Source organism: Pelobates fuscus, chromosome 1, assembly GCF_036172605.1.
Source record: "Pelobates fuscus isolate aPelFus1 chromosome 1, aPelFus1.pri, whole genome shotgun sequence".
In the NCBI taxonomy this organism is placed as follows: Eukaryota; Metazoa; Chordata; class Amphibia; order Anura; family Pelobatidae; genus Pelobates; species Pelobates fuscus.
In genome coordinates, this window is record NC_086317.1 from 335,920,594 (window position 1) to 335,948,287 (window position 27,694).

The 27,694-nt window shown below is 38.5% G+C and overlaps 1 protein-coding gene across 1 annotated transcript in view; it reads right to left on the reverse strand.

Annotated features, from left to right (window-relative positions):
* PCCA (propionyl-CoA carboxylase subunit alpha) overlaps positions 1–27,694 on the reverse strand; it is a 532,298-nt gene that overhangs the window by 269,189 nt on the left and 235,415 nt on the right. The window contains exons 17-18 of the mRNA XM_063425353.1: positions 18,359–18,469; positions 10,806–10,908 (exon numbers count right to left, since the gene is read on the reverse strand). Coding sequence (XP_063281423.1) covers positions 10,806–10,908; positions 18,359–18,469 — 214 coding nt within the window. The remainder of the gene's footprint in view (positions 1–10,805; positions 10,909–18,358; positions 18,470–27,694) is intronic.

Below are 27,694 nucleotides of genomic sequence, written 5' to 3' on the forward strand. Positions count from 1 at the left end.
AGGTCATTGTAGGTACTGTAACTTATTCATTTGATTACAGCGGTGTCTGTCCATCTATACAGTATCAAAACATTTTCAATGCTATACTAGAGACTCAAGGAGCCCATCCCCTCTGTGCTGATTTGGCTACTGAGGAAACATAAGCCTGAGCAGAAATGGGTGGCTGTGATTGGCTTAGTGCGCCAGTTGACCGCTTTCAGACCATCAAAGTGCCCATTGCTGGAATGAATTAGTATGGCTAGAAGGTAGTGTGTAATCTCGGACTTAGCCACACCGCAAGTAGTGGCCAGACCTGAGACCCTTATTTAGTGTTAAACTGTTCAAAAATGATTTAACACTGAATGGATTGAGTGTTTTCACTATGGATAAACCCTGCATACTTTTTTATCTTTAAAGAATTCTTTGCAAATTTATTCTGGTGTGCTTGGGGTTATTGTCGACTATATCGACACAATAACCTGAAACTACATAGGAGAAAGTCGGAGAATTATTTTATGCAAAAACACAACATTTTACATAGGAACAGAAAATGATGTGCCTACATCAGTAATCATGTAAAATTAATTAATTAAAGTGAACACAGTAAGAACCATTTTCATAAATATGTTTGAAGATTGATGTTGGCTGTTTGTTTTAAATTATTTATTTTTGGTGTGCATGTGAATAACAAAGACAACATATTAGACACATATAAACATATCAACATGTTTACAAGAAATTGGCATGTCGTTTCAAGATAAGCTATGGCAAAGAAGAAGAAATCAGCACTTTTTTTAAATAAAAGAAAATATAAGAAACAAGAACAACAGTGCAGGTTGAGTTGAACATTAGGATATTAAGTAGGCAGGAAATATGCACTGAGAGTAACACTGTATAGTATACAGTAAACAGAGATAGAGCATTACGAGCATCTAAGCTACGATTAATGCAAGACAGTGCAAGACACTTATGTACTGAATGATAAACTAGAGGCATAACAATGCTGGCAAGTGCATGTTACTTAAAATTGGCCAACATGCTTATCAGATGCTAGAATGGCACTGGATCTAGATGTGGAAGGGAGGACACTCCAATTAAGATTGCAGAATGCAAAATGACACTTTTATAGCCAATGAAAAGAAAATACAGTAGCTGTATCAAGGTTCTGAGATATAACAGTATCATGCTTACTAGTAGTAAAAAAAAGAAAAAAAAGAAAAAGAAAAAATACAGAAAGGAGCAAATCTCAGTAGTTATGGGAATTAGGTAGCTATTGTTGTAGGGCCGCATTACCTATTCAGTAGGCCATATTAGTGGGATGTCCGTTAGCCAATTCCCTGGCTTATGGTACTTGCAGTGTCCACATCTGAGGGCCACACAGCGGCACCAAGGCATGAGAACCTTCCTGACCCTGGCCTGTCCCAGTGTCAACACCTCTGGACCACGATCGTGAGTGCTCTTGAAGTCAAAGTCCTTCCTCTGTGTGACACCGCGGGAGGCCTTAGAGAGCCATCGAGGTGATCGTCGTTTGGGAGCTTCGCATGTGTGGACGGTGCGTTGGGGGCCTTCTTAGAGTTCTCCTCGATCTGGGTAGATGCCTGTGATAGGGAGCTGGCACACAAGTAGCTTTAGTGCCACGAGGGATCCTCTCTCCGCTTGGTCCCAAAGAGTTAATCCATGTCAGATAATCTTGCAGCTTTGCCTAAAATTGATTAAATGTAGCTTCCAATTTGGCCAGAGTGTGATTTAGAATGCTGTTTAAGTAGAGTTTGATGGGCTCCCAATGCAATACTGAAATTGTATTGGTGGCAGACATTTTACATGCTTTGCCTTATGCCAGAAAAATAATGGAGTGATCCTCCCCTCATTATGAGGCTGTGGTGATCGAGCCCAGTGAGGGACTGGGATAACTGCCACCGGTCAAAGTGGGGGTGAAAACAGGGGAATGTCCACCTATGCCCTGGATATACAGGCCATTTTGAGACAGGAGAGCGTCTGTCTCTCCCGTCTTCAGGGCTCACCAGGCCTTTTCAGCTAAGCTCCAGTACCTTGGTGTCCCAGCACCAGAATCGTTGGGGTCAGGCTCCGGTGTCTGCAGGAGATGGTGCGTACTCGTTAACAGCCACTTTGGAGCACAATAAGTTGCTTAAAACGCCGATTTTTCTGAGGGAAATAAGTAGCTCATTCCATGCACGTCAGCTCAGCATGGCGGCCAGGCCCTGCCCCCGATGGGTGTTGCTTTTAAACACCCCAAGCGCCAGGACGTGAGGACAGGAATTTGAGGAAACTCTCTGGGAGCAGTTTAAGCAATAAGCATTGAAGTTAGTATGGTTATCTTCCATGTTAAAAAATAGCAGGGCCTACCGATATTGGGATACTGTGACGAAGTTATGGGCTTAACACCAGCACGGCAAGGTTTTGCTCAGGAGAGTTAACGGAATACCACCAATGGCATGTGCTTGGTGATTCCACTCAAATTGCCCCACATTTAGTACATTTTACCATTTTTCAGATTAAGTCTCCTTGATAGCATAAGCAGATTTAAACTTGCATTGCATTTAAGCTAAAATGTGATGCAATATACCTTTTAAATTTATGAATAAAAAAATCTCTATATACATCATGTTAAAAAAATACCAATGAAAAGGTTTTCCTACTAAATATTGTTTCAGCAACTTATTACCTGTTCCCACATTTCATAAGCCGAAAGCCACACAGCCATCATACTCATGGATGTGCATCAACGTTAAAACAAGAGAAACCCCAAACTCAATCTAAATACAAAAACACATTTTGATAAGAAGCATGTAAAATCTGATTGCCCGAAAACAAAGCACACTGTACTGTTACCCTGGTGACAAGTAAAAAAAAAAAAAAAGAAAGATGAAAAAAAAGAAGAAAAAAAAAAAGATTGAGAGTTGAATAGATGTATGATATGAAATTAAAATGTTTCAAGTTGAACAATCCAAAATGGATGGGGAAAGGTTAGAGTAAGGAGAGAGAAATCAATTCTCCAATGGCAATCATGAATGGGAAAGAAGTATGAATAGGATTTGCCAGTGGGGTGCAACAGCTGCCAAATATCCTGCAGCCAAAGAATTACAATAATACTGATGAAGTGTGCAAGAGCGTTTGGAATCATTGCAGGGAACAGCCGAAAAAAAGCCTCCTGCAATAATGAGCCTATTCTATTTTATATCCCATCCAGCTCCTGATGCTGATTCAAAGAATAGTAAAATGGAGAAAACTGGAAAACCCTGTGACATATACATAAATGTAAAATCTATTGGCTATATTGATGAAAAGGCCTCTTTAGCCCTCCCATGCACGCAGAGACAATAGATCAAAATATTCCTTGAAGACAACACACTGTCTTTAGCCATAGTAACAAGACACCAAGTTGTTTGGGAAGATAGAAGTATTACTTTCATGTCATTTGCGGATGACTTAAAAGTAGACTGAACGAAAAGTATGCATTTAGTCTGGTTTTACTGTTACAATGAGTCCTACTTAAAAGTACTTTAAAAGAGGAACTTTTTTTGTAGGTGACAGTTTCTATTTAGCTCACTATTAGATTGTGCTGATGTTATCATGCATGTCCCATATAATTCACATTTATCTTTACAACAATTACACACCATGTGTATATACTTTGTCATGATTCCCTGAATCCCTTCACATGTCCACAGAGAATAATGGGACAATCTGAATTTGCTTTAGATGTAAATTTGTGCTGTTGCAGTCTTGCAGTCAACCAATCTAAATAAACAGATAATTAAAAAAATAATAATAACAATAAAAAAAAAAACGTATAAAACACACGTTTGTCTGTGATCTAGCAGACTCAAAGGGTTATTCACTAAAATGAGAACTATCATTTTCTGACAATTCTCACTTCAGTGAATGATTGTGATAGGATCATATCATGTATTCAACTGTGTTTTTCTATTATGGACAAGTGTTTATAAGAAAGGCTGGTTTAAGAATGTAAGCTCGATTAAGCAGGGTCCTCTTCAACCTATTGTTCCTGTAAGTTTATTTGTAATTGTCCTATTTATAGTTAAATCCCCTCTCATAATATTGTAAAGCGCTACAGAATCTGTTGGCGCTATATAAATGGCAATAATAATAATAATAATAATAATAATAATAATAATAACAAATTGACACTTTAAAGACAAATAACATGCCACTGGATGATGGGAAAATGTGCTTTATTTAAAAAAAAATAAATAAATATATATATATATATATATATATATATATATCTGTATAAAACACACAGAGCATCCACCAGTGCATCACAAAGAGGGCTCCCACAGATGAACTGCTAATGGAATACCTGTGACAACATAGATACATAGAGGATGTAGAAAAGGAGGAGGCTCCATGGCAAGACAAACCTCTCCTGGAGGAGAGGTTTTTTTTGGGGGGGTGTAACATGCCACCAAAAGGCTGTCTGGCACCAGGAGGGATAAGCCAAATGGCAAATGATTTAGGTAAACTAGAAAATTGGTCAGCGTTGTGGCAGGTGACATTTAATGTGGATAAGTGCAAGATAATGGGCAAATCCAAGGGCAAAGTACAGAATATTTGACACAGTCCTAACCTCAACATCGAAAAGCACCACATTTCATAAATACTCCAATATAGAGGGAATTATTCAACCAGGCCCATGTGCTACCAAGAGCCATCGCTAGCTTTCTCGGATTGAGACATTAGTGGCCAGGTCAGGCTTGATGACAGCAGATACTCCACCTCCCTCAAGGAATCCAGGTGCTAGACCTCATATGCAACAACTCAGGTCTACAATATATGCAAGAGCTAGAGTAGAGGTGGGTGTTATTTTTTTCTCTCTTCCCTTTTTCTATATGTCTTCTATCATGTCGGAGTTAAATGTTAACTTGACTTGGATATTTCATCCAACTATAACTATTGATGAAAGCACCTAGTTAGTGAATAAACTTTAGTTTTTCTAGAACACATCTAACAGACGCTATCCAATTTATTTTTTTATTTTTTAGGATAAAAAGATTTTCACATAACATTCTTATCATTAAACCTTAAAGTATTTTTACTGATCAAATGACATGCGGAAAAGGAATAGATCTAAAATATTTGTAATGGAATACCAGAAAAATAGAACATGGAAACATTTTGACAGTTGGCCAAGCTCGTGTGAAAGATCAAATACTAATTAGCTACAAAATAAAAAGAAAATCAAACACAACTTGTGAATTTGGGCACGAGAATTACTTTTCACGTGATGTGTGTGTTTATTTATTGCCAAGTATAATAAAAGATGAAAAGAAAAATCCTAAAACGAAATTAGGAAAATACAGATTACAGCCAATCCAAGCAACACATAGGAAGTTCTGTGGGTAATTGGATTTAACAATACAAACATTACATTAGAGGGCCCATGAGATAGCATGAGGTAGCCACACCTGGAGAGACATTATGTTACACCCACTAAGCCTAAAATGAAATCAGGCCAAAGCCAGGATTCGATTGTATAATAACTGCTGCAGTTTTATAGGCCTCAAACGAGCCTAAGTAAAAGCACAAAGACTATTTCCAATCCATATTTCTGGGTGAGGATGTATTAAAACTACACTCAGGGGTCAGGCCCAAAATCGTTCCTTCCTCGTGCCATACAAAAAGACAAGGATAAGAAGATTGCAGTAAATTATGTGAATTATAAGGGTAGCAGAATAATTAAAACAGCAGTGGACAATAGAAAACTGATTTACTTATTTATTTTAACATCATGTTTGTTTCACTAATTACTGTAGAATTTTGCATTACAATAATTTTTCTCTCTCTCTCCTTGATCCTTATACAAAAGACCCCCTTCCGGTGCCAAATTCAATTAGTTTACCCCTACTGCCACAAGATTCTCAGCTAGTGATCTGTTTTAAGCATTAACCAGTGCATCATAGTTACTGCCAGCTGGAGATCTTACATTTAATTTACAATACAAAATGCAATTTGCCAACATTTTTAACAAATATAATTTGTATTTCTTCTAATACACACAGGGCCGTCTATAATATCCATAGGACCCTGGGCGAAGCATTTTCTTCGGCTCCATGGGCCATGCCCCTCCCACCCCTTCCAATTACGCCCAACCCACAATCACACTGACAGACATACTGACACATACACACACACAATACCAAGGCAGGATAATTCATTAGACAAAACAAACAAAACACAAACACACTATTATATATATATATATATATATATATATATATATACATATACATATTTATTTAAACCTGAATATTCGTATATACACACACACACACACACACACACACAAATATTTAAGTTTAAATATTAGCCTCAGCAGAAACAACTCTACCTAAAAAAATAATCTGTGGGTGGGCACTCATTTGTACTCTTAAAGGCTTTTAAATCCTTGTGGAGTCTTCCATCTTTCTGAAAGTCGATTGAAATGTTCCTCTCTGTCTGACTCTCTGACATCCACTGTGCAACTGAGAGAGCTCCAACTGGCCTGGGTCCTATATTTAGATGACTGCACAAAGTCACAATGCTACTAGGAGACAGACATGTTTATGAAGGTGTGATTGATTCATATTCATGTCATTTCAGTTAAAATGGAGCTGTCACTACAAAACAAGTTGAGTTCTCTTAAAAAATATTGAAAAAGAATATATTTCACACAACGCATTCCTGTTTCGAAGCCACAACATTCTGAGCAAATGATCAGAAAAACTAAAGAAATCCCAGCACAATTTGGTTTCATAATTTTCAGTCATTGGAAGTGTGAAGGGATAATTCGATTTTAGACACTGTTTAATAGCAATTTATCAAAAAACTGAGACATTACAGAAAAGGGATGTTAATGTTAACATACACAACAGGCCTTCTCAAAGATCATACATGTGTAGATTAACATAATAGGGTATATCAGGGATAGCCATCAATTAGCGAAAGCCAGTCAATGCTGAGACGCATCAAGTCATCACCGAGACTATACCAGACAGTGTGACAGTTCTGCAAGAAAGTACATTAAGAATGCATAACATTAAAGGCATCGTATAAAGAGTGTTCAAGACATTTTGCTATTACCCAGAAGTAGTTGAAGAATGTCACATAAGTACCAGGTGATTATGCCAGAGCAATCAGAAAAATGGAGAAGAAGAAGAAGAAAGAGCGAGACAGGGAACAAAAAAAAAGGGGAGAGGGTATGGGAAGATGTAATGGGAACAGGTCAATTGTAGACCCTGAATCCAAGACCCAAGAATCCAAAAAAAAGGATCAATTGATCAAAATAATCAGTTAAAAGTTGTAAAATAAGTCCAAAACGCGTTTCGCCATTGATTCGCTTCCTCAGTTGGTATGCTGCATTTCCCACCCTAGGGGAAATGGATTCTTGTTTTATTAAATAAATTTATTTGCCTTCACCATTGGAGTTATCCTGTCCATTCCTATATACCAAATTGGACGTGGAGGAGACCAGAAGGAGATAAAAGAGGGCAGTGGATCTCCCCTGAAAAATCCAAAGGTGCTTCACACTAGAGCCAGGTGACTGTTTGGCTCTACACTTGTGAGTTGTCAATTTATATACCTTTATTCATTTCTGGTTATCAGTACCATCTGCACTATGATTGTATTGTATATTATTTGCAGATTTCTGTAAAAACGTTACTACCAATATATTCATCTGTTCAGGTATTTCTATGCTCCACTTATACTTTTCTTTTCGTTTAATTACATTGTGAGGGTTAAGGGGATCCTTCATTTAAGTGTAGAGCCTGTTTTATCTTATTGTATTTGTGTGCACATCTTTGTACATTTACATAGTAATCTGTATCAGTGTATGTGTATGTGTATGTGATAAATTCCTGCACCCCTCTACTTTAGGCCACTGTGTTGGGGTGGAGGACGTGATTGCACGCCTGGGGAGGGGGAACAGGTTCCAGGGGGCCCAAGCAAATGCATGGCCCAGGGTCCAATCAATATTAAAGACGGTCCTGGGTGCAGCCCTAGAGAAATCTTTAAGGTGAGCATTAAAGGTACGAACAGAGGTTAGACGTAGGTCTCCGGCAGAGCATAGGGGCCTAGACGGGACATATTTGTGTATTAGTGAGAATAAGTAGCTGGGAGAAGCATTGTGCAGAGATTTGTAAGCAAGTGCCAGGATCTTAAATTGAGCCCTATCTCTTACGGGAAGCCAATGGAGGGACTGACAAAGGTGGGAGGCGTGGGAGGTGCGGGCGGACAGGAAGATGAGACTCGCTGCCGCATTCATTATAGACTGTAACGGGGCAAGTTGGGAACACATAGGACCCCTGAGAAGCAGATTACAGTAGTCAAGGCGAGAGAGGACAACAGCATGGACAAGCACCTTTGCTGTATCAGGTGTTAAATAGGGTCGGATTCGTGCAATGTTTTTGAGATGAAAGTGGCAAGATTTGGCGATTGATTGACATGAGGGGTGAAGGAGAGGTCGGAGACAAGGAGAACAACTAGGCAGCGAGCCTTAGAGGTAGAGCGCATTGTAGCGCCATTGACATGGAGGGACACAGACAAGGGAGTAGCAACACTTGAGGGAGGGAAGACCAGAAGTTCTGTTGTGTAGCGGAGGGCAGTATTAAAGACCACGATCTCCACTGATTCCACGAGTAAATCCACAGTCAGCGCTGAAAAGTAAGGCAAGTCCCCAAATCCTCCCAATAACCGGACGAAACACAGTTTGGGAGTCAACTAACTCGCTTTATTCACAAGCTGGCATATTTAAGCAGTTCCCTTATGCAAGGGGTTTCCGTACAGATAATTCAGGGGATTTCTCCCAACATGCATTGTTCTTTTCCCAACAGGCATTGCTGCACGAGAGGGATACTCCCACTAAAATGGACAATTAAGTGGATTATCCCCTCGTGCAGCAGAACCGACAATTTACTTTAAAATATACATTTTACACAATATTCGGTACATTGAGATGACCGAACGTTCGGTAGATAGCTGGGGTCTGAGCGCACCTTTTGTGAGAATACCGCTCAGATCCCAGCTGAAATGACCGAACGCCGCACAAATACAGTTTTGCATAGAAGTTTCCCTCAATCTGTCGAACGTATCTAGGGGAACGATTCTACCGAAAACCGGGCTCCCGAATGGCCTGGAAGTGCAGCGGTGTTCGCATCATCGAGTAGCCGTTTTTAGTTCCAGGCACTCGACGACCAAACACCGCTGCGAAATAGACGAATCCAAGATGGCCGACCGCCGAATGGTCGGTAGTCGAACGACGGCCACCCAGGATAGTCTATAATTACCGATTGCAACATTGTTGCAATCGGTTAACAAGTGCCACACAACCCTAAGTGTGTGATCTACCACGGGGGCCCGTATTCGTTCGGCGAACGGCTTAGATCGCCGCTGTTCCCCGAACGAAGTACTTGTATGCTGGTAGCTTACGGCTGCCAGCATGCGAATCACCATAGCATAACATACACACAGCAAATATACACGGCACACATTACAGCCTACAGACAACCTTCCCATATTATAGTTCAGAAGTGGCTAGGTTTGCCACAGACAGGTTCAGTTTAACCCCTTAAGGACAAATGGCATGTATGATAATGATAATGTCATGATTCCCTTTTATTCCAGAAGTTTGGTCCTTAAGGGGTTAAGGAAATGAGCAGCCATCCAGTTGGAAAAAGTAGAGAGGCAGTCAGATACACAAGTCAAGAGGGGTGGTGAAAAATCAGGGGAGGACAGATAAATTTACGTGTCATCCGCATAGAAATGATACTGGAAGCCGAAGGAGCTGATGAGTTTACCAAGGGAGGCAGTGTAGATTGAGAACAATAGGGCACAAAGGACAGACCCTTGGGAACACCAACAGAGAAGGTTTGGGGAGAAGAGGCAGAGTCAGTGAAGGAAACACTGAAATTAGTGCTGGGAGAGGTAGGAAGAGCACCAGGAGAGAGTGGTATCTCGTAGACTGAGATTACGGAGGATGAGAAGAAGCTGTTCATGTTCAACAGTGTCAAAAGCAGCAGAAAGGTCAAGGAGAATTAGGATAGAGTAGTGGCCATGGGATTTACTAGTGAGAAGATCATTGTAAACTTTGGTTAGCGGTTTCAACAGAGTGACGAGCACAGAATCCAGATTTAAGCGGGTCAAGCAGAGATTTGGATTCGAGGAAGTCACTTGGGAAGATTTGCCATGGACTCTTCACATTTCATTTTAAGTACATTTGCACATTAACATGAGAGCCATACAACATGTTTTAAGTTAAATGTTATCATACATATTCTTTTTATATCTATGCTATGCATATCTGTTTATGTGCTAGAGTTATGATTATGCTTAAAGTAAACAGTAACCATATGTTTAAATACATGCTAAAAAGATGCTTGCTGCAAAAAGTATTGCGCTAAAATCAACAAACTTAACACAACCCTCAGGTTAACATTATTTTCCATTGTGCAACAAAAGAGACAAAAATTACAACACAGAGAAAGGACAGATCAATATCAATGGAGAAATTTGTGATACAAAGTACGAACGCTGCAAGACAAAAAGCTATTTAAGAAACAACTGTTCATATGAAACTCAAAACTATACTATCAAATAAAACCAAGAGACATCTTTCTAACAATATCAATTACAATACATTAAAATGTTTAAAAAATTTGTTGAGTAGGACATACCTGAAATGACTGGGTCTCAAGTCACACATTGTAGTTACGTCCTATTCCTTTATTTGTTGAAAGTTGTGCCAATAGGAAGCATATATTGGCTCAAATAACAAAATATATGTAGAATTAAAAGATAAATTAGCATACCTTGTGTTGTTCAGAAATCTATAAGATCTTGTTTGTAAAGCCACATACAAACAAGCCGCTGTAGCCAGAAGTTCATTTTTTTCGTTTGGTAACAAACTGTGACCTGTTTGAACAGAAAACTTGCGGTTATGCCAAAGACAAGTAAATGTGACTTATTTGTGCATCAGATGGTTAATAAACACAAAACAAAAAAACTCCTGTTTGAGTCTGTAAGATTGTGCCCAGTAGCCCCATCTCATCCTGCCACTCTGTTGTTAGAAAGATTGTATGTAGAAAGGCAACATGGGAAGAAAGACAGTGCTACAGAGATTAGGCACTGATCTCTACCTCCTCAACTCTATCTCCATGGGTGGACTCCCCACATAGTCAAAGTTAGTGCAACTTCTAGAACTATACACATCTACTAATATTACACCAATATGTGGTTTGTTTGCTTTCTTTGTAAAAGTGAGGGTCTGGAGAAAAATAAGGGGAAAAAGATTCGAGCACAGGAAGATGGCATTGACAAAACTGACTAAGGAGGTTGGATGAGGAGGGGACAACATGATAAGCAGGGGTGTCTCCTCAATATTTTGTCCACCTGTGGACAAATGACTCAGGCTGAAACATTCATTGAAAAGTGTACGATACTAGAAATATTTGTGCTGCTCCTAATGCATTAAAAATAAATGGAATCACACTTGTGAACCAAGTTTGCCACCAATGCCAAGTGTTTTTTTTTCTTCCAGGGTTCACGTTGAAAGGATCAGGAATGACCAAACTATTGCCAGAATAAACAAACAGAACCCTCAAGTATAAGCTGCGGGCAGGAATAGTATTAAACAAATCACATTTACAGACTTGTACTATGTTTATGCTTTTAAACATGCCAGGATCAATGCTGGTCACATCAACAGGATGGGGAAACTCATTCAATATTGCCCCAATCCAACAACATGGAATGGAGTAAGAAACAGTAACAGCTGATTACTTGATTATTGTTGGGAATAATACACTTTGCCTATATTGACCCAAGGCTCAAGCTACAGATGACCGGTTGTTCAGTCTGTTTAAAATTGGCTAATTTGGAGCATGTCAGCTATTTGAAATAATATACTTTTTCTATATACAATGCTAAGTGAATATACCCCTAGACAAGAGCTAAATAACCCCTAGACAAGAGCTATATAGGCCATTCGCCTTATTTCCTGTGTTTCTCCCATTGATCAGAAATGCTTAGTAATGTGTAATTTAGAACTCCGTAGTTAATATCTTTAATTCTAAGTGCGTAGTTATAGTGAAACTTAGCTTTGTGCAAGGCCTGAACATAAAGATACACCAGCAAGTTTGCTATAGGTTAAGATGTTAAGATAAGATAGATGATTTTATTATGATTGGATAATGCTTGTAAAGACCACCCCTGTTTCCTGCTGAATATAACCTGTTACACAGTCCATTCAACGCTAGAAGTCACCTTGAACCTTACACATTGTCTTGTCTCTTTCATTGGAGCTCCTCACCAGCTGGTTTGGGGACAAGGAGAAATACTGAGAGTTCCAAATTGATAAGAAAGACCATGGCAGGGGGAAATTCCAGATGGGAGAGAATTCCACACGATCAATTAACATTGATTCTCACATATCTTTTGACGGCTTTTAAAAAGCACAACACTGATCCCACTGGAAAACATAGCGAGAGGTCCTTGGAGTTCCTTTTTCACTGGCATCTCTCACCCAATGAACATTAGGTTGAAAGGAAGAGAATTTAAAGATTACACATTTCTCAATTCGCATTTCACAGTTAAAGGGTCTCTCCATTTTGAGGTTTAGACATTGGGTGATAGTAGAAGATGAAGAAGCTTCTAGACTCTCTTGTATTAGCTTTGTGCAGCCAACAAGCATGCTATTAAAAGTATGACTTTAAATATAAGTGAAATTCCAGAATATACCTGGAACGGAAAAATTTGGTGACAATTTGAATTTGGTTTGCCAGATGGCCAGTCCAGGCCTGCCTGCGATCAAGAATTGTTCCGTTGCATAAAGTTGGAAAGAGTTACAAAGTTATCTCAAAGAGCTTAGATATTCATCTGTCCACGGTTAGAGACATTTACTATAAATGGAGACTTTTTAGTACTATATGTTGGCCATTCAGCCAAGATTACTTAAAGGGCACAGCACACAATGTGAGGGGAAAAAAAGCCCTACCCTAGAGTGGCAGCTAAAGACTTTATGGAATTATTGGAACTGGTTAACATATTGTCAGGACAAACCAGTGGCCCAACACGCAGAATTAAGTAAAACACGTAACAAATACAAACAGTAACAACTTATTTCCGGGCCTTAGAATGGCCGGAATTAACGTACCGTATATACTCGAGTATAAGTCGAGTTTTTCAGCACATTTGTTGCTCAGAATGCTCAGTCAGAGGACCATACAATGTGGCTACAGATTACTTAATATAATTGTGCATTCGATACAAATTAGATACACTGTCGCTATGTTGCGAGTCTGTGGCCGTAATTAGGCTGTAAAAAATTACAGAGAATTCTCCAAAGTGGGGTCACTAAATCCACAGGCCTTCTTAACTAATTCATCAGTCCTCAAGATATTCACTCAATAAACCAGGTTCAGGACCGATTAGGAGGTAAAGAATAGATAGAAATTATGTTGTGCTAATGTGCAGAACCATACTTTGATTGTTGGTTACCGGCACATGGTGACAAAGTGACCTGTGAAGATAAGGTGAAGTAAAGAAAGAAAAATCTGATGTGCGTTTCGGTGCCTCAGTAGTGCACCTTCGTCAGGGACCCCGACAGTGTATCTTATTTGTACCGTATGCACAATTATATTAAGTACTGCACCGCTACAGTCCGTAATGAACGCTGCTGCCAGACTGATTTTCCTCTCTAGTCGTTTCTCTCACACCTCACCCCTCTGCCAGTCCTTACATTGGGTTCCTATATGCTATAGGAGTCAATTCAAGGTACTAATTCACACCTATAAAGCACTGAACAACTCTAGCCCCTCTTATATCTCCTCACAGATCCATAGGTATGCCCCTTCTCGGTCTCTCCGCTCTGCCCGTGACCACCTCATGTCGGTTGTCTGCACCCGTACGGCCAACTCACGCTTGCAGGACTTCTCGCGGGCGGCTCCCTTCCTATGGAATAGCCTGCCTACCGCCATCAGACTCTCCCCTAGTCTTGCATCCTTTAAGAAGTGCCTTAAAACCCATCTCTTTAGGAAAGCTTATGGCCTCCCAGAGTAAGGGCAGCCCACCTTATTTGTCTGCAAATTCATGTCCTAATTTGTTTTACACCCCACCTCCTATAGAATATAAGCTTGATTGAGCAGAGTCCTCTTCAACCTATTGTTCCCGTAAGTTTATTCGTAATTGTCCTATTTATAGTTAAATCCCCCTCTCATAATATTGTAAAGCGCTACAGAATCTGTTAGCGCTTTATAAATGGCAATAATAATAATAATAAGTAATCTGTAGCCCCATTGTATTGTCCTCTAACTGAGCATTCCACATTAGGTTATTATTATCTTTTTCACTCACCCCGATGGGTTCATTTGTGTCTCTAGACTTATAAGGTAGTTCCTCTCTGGTCTGATGATTTAGTATTTAAGCTACCTATGTTTCTTAAGGTGTAAGGTTCTCTACCAACTCCCTAGGTCTATTTGTATGTATATAATTATCGAGTTCCTTAGTTTTCAGACATTGACCCTAGCGGATTAGAATTAAAGTCAGGAGTCTGAATTACTATAAGTAATACCTATTGACCAAGGATTATTGGAGGTTAGCCACTTGGCTTTTTACATTTCCAATTGTTTCTGACTTTTGGTTTGGGAATATATAGGTGTACTGTCATCATTTTTTCATATAAGAACTACTACATCTTTAATTTTGGATGTATTATTATTTTCATCTGCATTAGATCTCCAGGTTATACTCTGGTGTCTGGATTTTTGGTCCAGTAGTCTGAGTATTGTTTTTAGGTTTAAATAACCCAGTAAATACTGCTATTGGCTGATTTGGGTCCCATGACCCCAGAATGTGCGTGTACGGCGAAAACTGTTCATGAGTCTACTATGCGTAAAACATTGAACAGAAAAAAAAACATTGATGCACTCCTGAAGTTTGCCAAGACTTCCTTGACACTCCTCACTGGGAAAATGTTTTGTGGACTGATAAAATAAATGTTGAGTTGTTTGGGAAGAACATGGAGTACTATGTATGGCATAAAAAAGGACACCACATGCCAACATGAAAACATAATTTTAACGGTTAAGTACAGCGGAGGGAGCATCATGATTTGCGGCAGCTGTACCACTTGCCATAATCAAGAGAAAATGAAATCAAGATATCTTACAGCAGAGGCATGTAACATTCGGCTTTCCAGATATTGTGCACTACATCTTCCCTGATGCTTTGTCAGCATTATATCATGGTGGGTGTGTGCCAGCTCAAACTCAGAAGTTGTGCGATGCAGCAGGACAATGATACTAAACGTTATAGTAAATCCACTACAGAATGGCTTAAAAAAAAGGCCTTTTTCAGTGGCCCAGTCAGAATCCAGAACTCTAGCCCAAAGAGATGCTGTGGAATGACCTTAAGAGAGCTGTTCACACCAACCATCCTAAGACTATGGCTGAGTGTAAGCAGTTCTGTGATGAAGAGTGTTCTAAAATTCCTCCTAAATGTTCTGCATATGTAATTTGCAGCTACCGGAAAAGCTTTGTTGAGGATATTGGCATTAAAGAACTGATCACATGCACGGAAATTTATGTTACATCAACTACCCATTAAATCCAAGTAAGCACAATTTGTTTCTACCGAACTGTGAATGTTTAATGGGATGTTCAATAAAGAAATTAAATATTCTAATTGTATGTGCGTTGTTACCTTAAGCACATTGTGTTTGTCTACATTAGTGACTTTGATGAAGATGAGATGACACTCTATGACCAATTATTGAAGAAAAAAAAAACTACCGTAATTCTAATGGGTTTACATACTGTTTCATGCCATAGTTCATATGTGCGTGCGTGTATATATACACACACACAGATTTGACTCTACTTATATGATTAATATTAATAAAGGTGTCGGGAACTATGAATAACAAAGTTGCAGACAAAAATATTACTATACAGAGAGTCAATTTGCAGTAGAATACCAAAATCAAAAGCTGCTGTTTTTGCTTAATGATTTGGCGCCTGATTGTCATCTTTTACAGTATATAAACCAAGAACAGGCTCGGGTCAGGCGGTAGCCATGACGGCAGGTCGAGAATGGAATGCAAAAATAGTTGACCTCTAGTTCCTGACATCCCTTGAAATTAATATTAGGAAACTTCACACTAATCGAAAGCTCACTTTCCTGGTTGTAGAAAATTGCACTACAGTTCAATTAACCCTGTGAATGGAAAAATAGTAACTAAATAAGTGTCTCACAGGAGAATAACTGCTGACACAACTTCTAAGCACCGAGTTAGTTCAAAAAGAAAAAGAAAAAAAAAGAGAAGAGAAGAGAGGAAAAATATAATGTAAACCATTTCCTCTTATAAAAATGACACACTGTGAGACTTGTTCCGGTATAAATACAAAAGATACTGAACATTTCTCTTTAGTTTTCATACACCATGCATACATGTTCAGTTTGAACACACAATCTTCTCTATTGTAACAATTATGTTATAAAATATTAAAATATGGAACAGAATTTAGAACAAAAAGTCACATTTCTAACATCTCCTTCCACATTAACTAGAATTGTAGCCACATGCTATTTATGAATATCAATGCATCCCATAGAGAAAGGATGTTCAGATACCGGCAAAATACAATGAATGATATATCCCTAGCATAGCTCATGACAAGTAACACAACAACAAATGCAGATTTAAAATAGGGGCTTGAAATGGTAACCATATATATATATATTTGCCAAGTAACTATCGCAATTCCTCTCTTTTTTTCACAAAACTAGAGGTATCTATAATGAAGCTTAATTGTTACATAACTGGCCCCAAGCTAATCCTTCAATGAGTGGAATTAACTAGTAGCCAACTTAGCCTTATAGCCCACTGAAAGTATAGGGTTTTACAAATTTTTTTGCAGTGTATCATAATAGCACCTAGATCGAAAATGGATGCGAACGATGTATAATCAAGTTTAGCTGTAGTTAGTAGAGGGCTTATAATGAAATCCTTCCAAAATGACTGATGTCTGCTTTGATTTGCATGTCAGCACAGCTATTGTATATTAGAGCCCCTGCTGTTTATAGCTTGTGTACATACTGATTTCTCTTCACATTTGGTCATGGCTCCTACGTATATTGATCCATTTGCATCTGGTTTTAGCTTTTATATATATGATTTCTCATTATGAGGTCTGCATGCCTGGTTTCACTAATGCTGCTTTGGTGTACTTTCTATCCTGTTTATGAGGTTTAACAGAGTTACCTGGTGAGCATGGTTTTCTTTGATGTTTACATTTTTTTTTCTTTTTTTATGGTGTGTGTATACTCTTCTCATGTCCGTGTCATTTCGCGTGATATTTCTAATTTTAATAAACTGTAATAAATTCCATATTTCCCCGATCCGAGAGAAACTGCTGGGTATATTACTGTTCTAGTTTTTATAAGTTAAGTGATCTTAAATTAATAAGAAAAAAACAGCAATGCTTACTCAAGTCTGGAATTCTGCAATTTTAATGCATTATATAAATAACATTAAAAACATGAAACAAAATCCAATTTTAAAAAATAAATAAAAAAACAAGTACACATTTTACGTTTTCTGCAATTGCTGCACATTCCCAGGCTACGAAGCCTCTTTAATGAGTCCTTAAAAAATAGCAACTCGATTGACTTAACTTACTACAGCACACTTGACTTTTATGTGTACTGCAAGAATTGATGTAAGTTGTAGAACAAGTGTCCATTTCCTGCAGCATAAACCTCATAACAAGTCATGACATTAAGTCCAGCAGTCTTGTTGGAGCATAAAAGCCTGGCGTGTATATATATATATATATTATATAGACAGTATTTAATGTACTTTGTATACAAGTAACCTCCACCACATATGCTTGATTTGGTTAATGTCCCATACAGATTGCAGGTAAAGATGAATCTCAAGGGGAATCCAAGTAGCTGGATGGATACTATCCAGAGAAGGGATGTCAAGTGTGCCTCAGCTTAAAGGAACACTATAACGTTAGGAAAACTAACCTTCTTTATCTTTCCCTCTATGTAACTATTTCTCGACCATCAATTCTTTCCAACCACTGAGCAGAAGGAAGTTCTTATTTTACACAGAACCAAATATTTTCCAATTAATTCTTCCACAAAGGTGTTTCCACTGAAAAGCAAAAGCTAGTGTGTCTTATTCACAGGCGTTCTTTTAAGAATAAAAATTAATTTCCACACTGCCCCATAACTTACATTTCAATAAATGTGTAAGTCTGAAAGTATTCACCATCGTTATTCTCTGTTATACCTATTACACAGAATTGCACTGGATATAAACATACAAGAAAATAATGTTTAGGTGAAAATGACAAACCTTTAAATCCATCAGGATAGACTTCTGAAAGAAATTTTGTAGTGATGTCGCCTTTAATAAAAAGTGGGTTTGTGATCACTTCCCGTAGTAAAGGAATATTATGGGTCACACCTGAAAAACACAACAAATGAACAGGTAAGTAAAAACAAAGATTTGTAAACAGATCATTGGGACAGCTTATACTCCTTTTGTCTTGGTCAAAATGTAGAATACAGCTGTTGCCTTACAGGGTAAGGACTGGACTGAAATTTGTTCTCTAGGGAATAAAAAATAAAAAGTAATACATAACAATATTCGTGTTGTATAGACCTTATTGTTTCGTAATAAATGAAATCTATTATAGTATTGTAAAATGAACATTTATTTAAGCCTTGGGGGCCCTCATGGGGCACATTAGCACTAGGAAGACTAGTTGCGGAATTAAACCAGGTTGCATTTAGCAGTCAAATTGACTTAGGACCCTTAGACCATTGTCCATTTGTTTGCGTTTGGCAATGTATTATAGAAATCAGTGTTTATAGCGTGTATCTGTGTTGGAATCTGTATGTCTCTGTTTGTTTGAGGATGCATAGATTTGCATACATATTTGTGACTGTATCAACATGCGCATATGTCTAGAAATGTGTATGTAACTTTGTATAGGCATGATGTCTGGTGTGGGCCAGGGAGTTTAATAAAAGGACTTCATGAATTATGCTTTAATTTCTGCCCTCTTTAATGTTGGCATACACAACATATAATTATATGTTTACTCCAGGCATCATCAGCACTACAGCCAAACTGTAGTAGTTCGTGATTTTAGGAGTAGCCTGGAGCCATTCCCTGGTAATGGGGCAAACTTTTTTGCATTGCTATGCCCACTTACCAGGGTTCCTGCCAGGCACCGGGTCTCCTTGATGCAGGAGTAACCACATCTGGAGTCTACAGCGCCACAAAAGCCAGATACTGTTCCTTCAACTCATTCCTTAGATGAGAGCTTCAACTGAAATATGCACAGAATTAACAATAGACTCTTGTTCTGGGCTGGCTAATGCTGCCCCAATGACATTGCCAGAGGCGGAGTAACACCTACAGCAATAAATGCTGAAAGACTTTGTATAGTGAAATGCTGCACATATAGAATCCGAGCACCATGAAATGGTCATGGTGCATGGAGTAGCCTTTTAACATTAATGTTACATTGCTTCTAAAGATGACACAGTGATCGTATGATAAAGAAAGAAAAAACTGTAACTGCTAATAAATTTCCAAATCTAGAAAGTACAGTGGTGCGATATAATTGATGTGGTAATGTGATATTGCTCCTAGACACTCAAATATACTGTCTTAGCGTTACATGTTAAAGAAGTAAATTTTACCCTATAGGAACGCATTGAATCATTTATTTAAAAATGGTAAGATCCTCATGCACAGCATGAGGACGTCCACTGTAGTTTCATAGAGTAAAACTTTGTTAGGCTCTTGGAGGTGCCTCTATTGGCTGTCTCGTAGAGGTGGATTTAACGCTGCAATGTAAAAATGTTTTACATTGCACGGTTAAGATAGAGCTGTGTTCTGTGCCCACACCATTTCAATGAGATGACATGGTCTGGGTACCTATAGTGCATATACTATATATTTCTCAGTCTGTTCCCTCCGAGTCAGCTGGCTGAGGGAGGATGGAGCCGGCGATGAGCAATAGAGGCAGGCAGCAAAGAATATATGTTATAGACACTTTTTGGTGTAAAATGTCTATAAACAGATGAACATACATTCGAATAAATAAAAGAAAATACACCATCTCCTCAATTATTTAAGTACAAATTTGATTCTTTTTGATATGGTCTTTTTTTTAATTCTTTATTTTTGAAAGTGCATAGATGATTACAAGTTTCAATACTGACAGAGAATGTTGTAGTAGTCGACAATCGGTGACATTTTGGTGTCAGATTCAAGATACATTGCACTTTTTTTTTATAAGAAATTCAAGAGTAAACATAGACAGGAATAACAGAATACCAGTAACAATCAGGTTATACTTGCTGTCTAAAACAATTTTGCTTGAAATCATAGTGCTATATTTAGTCATATATTGCAAGCTATTTGCACAGTTTCAAATGCTTAGTTACTCATGGGTTAACTATTTTTTTTTACATTCTGTGTTTATTGGTTTGGTATTTTTGACATATCGTTAATCGTTACAGAAAGGGATCATTGCATAGGTTAGTACCCCTACATTTGCATTATGAGTCAACAGGTATGCAAGTTCTGATTGCATTAGACTTGTCCTTGGTTAATATATATGTTTATAAAGATCTTTCCTTTCCTCTTTTTTTTTTCTTCTTTTCCTTTTCCCTTTCCCCCCCTTCTCTTTTTTCCTTGATTTAATGTAACCAGCAGGCAGGGGATCAGAGCTGTAACTTGCGCAGCATATTGAAATATACATTCAGATTTAACCCGAGCATATGTGTGTACGGATAAAAATACTGGCATACCAAAAAAAAAAAAAAAAACACAAACAAACAAACCCAGAAATGGTACCTCGTGCAGGAGTGAAAACGTCATTTCTGTATTCCCCAAGGTGCTACAGATTTGAGGTATCTCATCCTCTCACGGCCCACCACAGGAATCGATCAGGGCAGAGCTTTGGTGTTGGGTGTGGGGGTTGGGAGGGTTGGGAACAGGCAGCCACATTCCTCCCTCTGTCTAATATTACTATTAAGTGAAACCAAGGTGAGAATTTGCAATACATCCTAGTAAGCAAATACAGAGCCATCCCTGCCTATCCATACACTGATGATATGGTCTTTTTATTTTGTGTTTCTCTTTCGTCTTCTAGTGTTATGTGTGACTAGCACCTTAATTTCCTTTGTGACTTTCCTAAATGTGTCTTTTTTTTACATTTTTAAAATGTATTTTACATTTTTCCTATGTATTCTGACTGCGCTCAGTCATTGTTTTTTACAATGCACTTTAAATTGCATTCACAAATGATCATATATGTAACTTCAGTCTAAGTACTATTAGCAAAGTGATTTTGATCTGAAGACTTTTACCTTTGCTATTAGAGAAAGTGGAGCCATGCAAGGTGTAATGACATATGTTACACCGTCCATCGTAAAACTAGTCATTAAAAAGTTATTACAGAATGCATTTGCGAAGACTCTGTTTGCATTGAACCTCCTAACATTACATTTGTAAGTGACACTTATCAGTGCAGATTTTGTACCTCGTCTGACTCTTTTAATCAGTGTTACCTCTCATTGCAAAGTGTGAAAATTGATTATTACTTGTGACTTTTAAACAACATACCTTTGCCTTGTAACTTTCCAAAATGTGAACTTTATAAAAGAAAAGTATCCAATTTATGGGTAAAAACATACCAATAATGCTCATCTGTAGCTAAAAGTCACAACCATACCTCCGAAGTGTCCTTATTTATGAGGGACAGTCCCCATTTTGGATCCAAATTTCTCTGCCCCCATTCTCTTTTCCATCGTAATGTCCATCTTGTCTAGTTGTTCTATAATGTTGGTCTGTCTGAGTGCAGAACAGAACTCCACAATAGTTCTCACTTTAATATGTCTAAACTACAATAAATGTTTTTAGAAATTAGTCTGTACAAACACAATGTATTGTTCTAAATTATTTTTATTGCAGGGCTGAACAAATCCCATGTTTTGTCCTAGTGCCTGGATAATTTTAAGAACGTGATAGTGATTCTGATGACTCTAGTATCCCTTTAACAATTGCATTTTTCTTGTTGAAGATAAAGCTTTCTTAGTTTAAAAACAACCTGGCTCCTAACTTTTTTATTTGGCTCCTAGATTCATGCAAATTTGCCAAGCCCTATTTTAGTGGTATAAATTGTAATTGGTAAGTCATCTACAATTTCTCAGAACAGTTCCACTCCTGTCCACATCCCCACTCACAACCCTAATATTAAAGTGTCCCTCTTTGTTAATTTAAAATGTTGGAAGATATACACAACTGATACCACAACACAACTATATGTGATGAAGCATTTATTGGCACCGAAACAAAAGATGACAATGAAACAGTGTAGTTATGAATCTTTCTTAAATGAGTATGGTCACTTCCCAGGATTTTAATATTACGCTTATTTATCCCTAAACAAAAGCTTATCCCTATAGTTCACAAATATCTATTTTGAAAATCTGAAAATAAACTTCAATGTAGAAATCCACATCCACATTTACAACTGGGTGCCTCAATCTTCAGCTAACTAACCACAGGTTGCCTAGACCTCAGCTCAAACGAATACAAAACAGTACTACTCAAAGTGCTGGACTGTGGACCGCTCTTTGTTTATGGACCATCACTTGCCTGTCCAGTGTCCTCAGCTTGGTGAGGCTCAGTTAATAAGCACACATCTTAAAGTCGCAATATTTTCAAATGCCATGTGCCCCCAACCAATCACGATTCAGAATTATCTGAATTACACTAAGAGTAGCCAAGATATATATCAGGGTACACAAAAAAACAACAACAAATTGCTGCATGATAGAAGGTCTACAAACATAAAAATAATTAAAATCAAATAACTTAAGATATAAGGCTACAACACTGAATTGAAAGGCAAGAATTTCACAAGATTTTCCCTTTAATTATGTAGTGTTTATGATCCATGAATATACACTAAGCATTTTAAAGATTATAGTATGTAATTAAACTGCATTGGATACAAAATGAAAAATAGAGAAAATAGATCATCTTGTGTTTTTCTTCTCTAAACAATTCTCAGAATCCTGGTGAGATGATGCCTGATGACAGATGACAGCGATTGCCCCAAAAGACTCCAAATCAAAAGCTGCCTGCAGTATCCTAATTCACTCCAAACCATGTACCAAAGAAAACAGATTTACTTTCACTACTGAAACTGCTTAAAAATAAAAAGTAATAAAGTGATTGTTTTGGAACTGAACAACAAAGCGTTTTACAAATCAGTATTCTGGAAGCAACAGGTCATCCCGGAAGAAAGTGTTGCATTCATTTCTGCAATATTTCTGCAACACTACTCAAATTTATTTATTATAGGCAGAATTCTAGGAAATTCAAGGTAATTTAAAGTGAATTTCAAATTTAGGGTAAAAGCAGCTGTACTGGAAGCAAAACTTGACTTGTATAGTTTTTCTAGTTCACCTATTGGAAATTGACATTGAATTCCTGAAAATTCTTAATTTAGTAAATAATCCAGAACCCCCAGTGGGGGTCATCCTGGTCCCAGCTAAGCACACATTGTCAGCAGTACACTACCCTGGAACCAAACTTGAGGCACATTGATGCAACCCATACCACCCAAGATGGAGACAGCCTCTCCCCTGGACAAACAAGTCCTGGGCCTAGAGCAGCAACTAATATGTCGAACAAGGCCTACAACGCTTGGAAGCAATCTTCAATACCTTTTGGGCAACACTACAGACCCACATGAAGCAGACACCACAGATGCCTACAACAGCTCAAAGGAGCACTGTGGCGCCGAGGAAGGGGATGTCTCCCACCATGCAAACCAGCTACTACTCACAAACCAGAGATGAAACACCATCCAAACGCCATAAGCTGAGAGCCACCCAAGGTACAGCCCTCAAGAGACTACCACGGAGGCCGAAAACCCTCCACCAACACAAGCAGTCACCGTCCGGATATACCGCCAACCCCAGTGGGGTCAGAGACTTGACACCTCACCACACAAGAGTCTGCGGACATGACACGCTGGCCCTTGCCAATGCCTGGGCTTAGGGGACACCCCTATTCCGATGCTCTGGGGCGACCACCCACAAACACCATCTGGACTGCACCCGGCTCCAACCACTCCAAGGGATCGGCTGAGCCAAGACCTGGGCACATCACTAGCGCTATGCTCCTCTGTTGTGAAGATGAAGGCTGATGTACTAGCTGTTCCTGCTAAGTTTCACCACGCAGTAGCATGTCAGCCTAAGCCTAGTGGCAACTTCACTTTAAAACCATAGCTTGTTTAGTACTATTACAGAGTTGCTACGTACAAGAATAACCAGACATATCACAGTGCAAGCTTAGCTGTTATCATGTGTTTAGACAGGCCAGTGTAGCTGGTTAAGAATCTCACTGCTATGTCTTTGATGTGTCCCACTGATCTTCTATTTAGTTTCAACATGCAGGATGAGTCTCTTTTAAAGAGATACTATCACGCAGAAATTACTTTTCTCTGGTTGTTTCCTCTTCTTTTCCTCTCTCGGAATCTGTCCTTTTCTTTATTTCTGATCTAGTTTTCTTTAAAACATAAGACAAAGTAGGGACTATTTTGTCTTATGTATTTTTCCTACACTTGACTTTCATCCTTCTCCTTGACACAGGAAATTGAGAAATAGGAACACTACAGTCACCTAAACAACTTTAGCTTAATGAAGTACCGTATATACTCGAGTATAAGCCGACCCGATTATAAGCCGAGGCCCCTAATTTTACCCCAAAAAACTGGGAAAACTTATTGACTCGAGTATAAGACTAGGGTGAGAAATGCAGCAGCTACTGGTAAATATCTAAATAAAATTAGATCCTAAAAAAAATATATTAATTGAATATTTATTTACAGTGTGTGTATAATGAATGCAGTGTGTGTGTATGAATGCAGTGTGAGTGTATATGAATGCAGTGTGTGTGTATGAATGCAGTGTGAGTGTATGAATGCAGTGTGAGTGTATGAATGCAGTGTGAGTGTATGAATGCAGTGTGAGTGTATGAGTGCAGCGTGAGTGTATGAGTGCAGCGTGTGTGTATGAGTGCAGCGTGTGTGTATGAGTGTGTGTGTGTGTGTGTTGCAGAACCTTGCTGGGGGGGGTGGGCAATTTTTTTTTATTATTTTAATTTTTTTTATTATTATTTATTATTATTTTTATTTATTTAATTTAATTATTATTATTATTGTATTATTCTTTTTTTTTATTATTACTAATTATTATTTTTTTGTCCCCCCTCCCTGCTTGCTAAATGGCAGGGAGGGGGGCTCTCCTTCCCTGGTGGTCCAGTGGCATTGGCAGTTCAGTGGGGGGAAGGGGGGAAGGGGGGGCTGGCAGAGCTGTAACTTACCTGTCCTGCAGCTCCTGTCAGCTCTCTCCTCCTCCGCACCGTCTGTGCAGCTCCCTCTGTCAGCTCACACTGTAAGTCTCGCGAGAGCCGCGGCTCTCGCGAGACTTACACTGGGAGCTGACCGAGGTGCTGAACGGACGGCGTGGAGGAGGAGAGAGCTGACAGGAGCTGCAGGACAGGTAAGTTACAGCTCTGACAGCCCCAGTCTGTATTATGGCAATGCAAATTGCCATAATACAGACTATTGACTCGAGTATAAGCCGAGTTGGGTTTTTTTTAGCACAAAAAATGTGCTAAAAAACTCTGCTTATACTCGAGTATATACGGTAGTTTGTGTGTGTAGATCATGATTCTCGGCTTTCGCTGCTCAATTCTCTGCAATTTAGGGGTTAAAGGAACACTATAGTCACCTAAATTACTTTAGCTAAATAAAGCAGTTTTAGTGTATAGATCATTCCCCCGCAATTTCACTGCTCAATTCACTGTCATTTAGGAGTTAAATCAATTTGTTTCTGTTTATCCAGCCCTAGCCACACCTCCCCTGGCTATGATTGACAGAGCCTGCATGAAAAAAAACTGGTTTCACTTTCAAACAGATGTAATTTACCTTAAATAATGATATCTCAATCTCTAAATTGAAGATTTTCTCTAAATTGAACTAATCACATACAGGAGGCTCTTGCAGGGTCTAGCAAGCTATTAGCATAGCAGGGGATAAGAAAATCTTAATTAAACAGAACTTGCAATAAAGAAAGCCTAAATAGGGCACTCTTTACAGGAAGTGTTTATGGAAGGCTGTGCAAGTCACATGCAGGGAGGTGTGACTAGGGTTCATAAACAAAGGGATTTAACTCCTAAATGGCAGAGGATTGAGCAGTGAGGCTGCAGGGGCATGTTCTATACACCAAAACTGCTTCATTAAGCTAAAGTTGTTCAGGTGACTATAGTGTCCCTTTAAAAATCACTTTGTTTCTGTTTATGCAGCCCTTGTCACACCTCCCCTGGCTCTGATTGACACAGCCTGCGTGAAAAAAAAACTGGTTTCACTTTCAATCACATGTAATTTACCTTAACCCCTTAAGACCGCAGCCAAATGTACAAGTTGTGAACCAAAAAAAATGTAAACAAACCACAGATTTTGACTATATGTCTGTTCAACAATAATTTACCTCTTTCATATTAAATGCACCCACACTTATTATATATCATTTTGTTCAGGGGAAACAGGGCTTTCATTTAACATCAAATATTTAGGTATGGAACATAACGTAATATGAATAAAATATAAAAAAATGAGAGAAAATATGATTTTTTTTTAATTTTCTTAGTTCTATGTGACATTCTAACTGTGAATGTCATAATACTGTTTGCTTTTACTGCAATAAAATACACATATTTGTATTCAGCGATGTCTCACGTGTAAAACAGTACCCCCTATGTACAGGTTTTATGGTGTTTTGGGAAGTTACAGGGTCAAATATAGCATGTTACACTTTTCAGTTTTTTCACATTGAAATTTGCCAGTTTGGTTATGTTGCCTTTGAGACTGTATGGTAGCCCAGGAATGAAAATTACCCCCATGATGGCATACCATTTGCAAAAGTAGACAACCCAAGGTATTGCAAATGGGGTATGTCCAGTCTTTTTTAGTAGCCACTTGGTCACAAACACTAGCCAAAGTGAACGTTAATATTTGTTTGTGTGTGAAAAATGCAAAAAACTAATTTGAAAGCCAATTTTGGCCAGTGTTTGTGACTAAGTGGCTACTAAAAAAGACTGAACATACCCCATTTGCAATACCTTGGGTTGTCTACTTTTGCAAATGGTATGCCATTATGGAGGTAATTCTTATTTCTGGGCTACTATACGGTCTCAAAGCCAATGTAACCATTCTGGCGAATTTCATTATGAAAAAACTGAAACGCAAGCCTTATATTTGACTCTGTAACTTTTGAAAACACCATAAAACCTGTACATGAGGGGTACTGTTATACTCAGGAGACTTTGCTGAACACAAATATTTGTGTTTCAAAACAGTAAAAAGTATGACAGCAAAAATATCGTCAGTGTAAGTGCCGTTTGTGTGCGAAAAATGCAATAAATATCACTTTCCCTGACGATATCATTGTTGTAATAAATTTTACGGTTTTGAAACACAAATATTTGTATTCAGCGATGTCTCCCGAGTAAAACAGTACCCCCCATGTACAGGTTTTATAGTGTCTTGGAAAGTTATAGGGTTAAATATAGTGCTAGCAAATTAAATTCCCT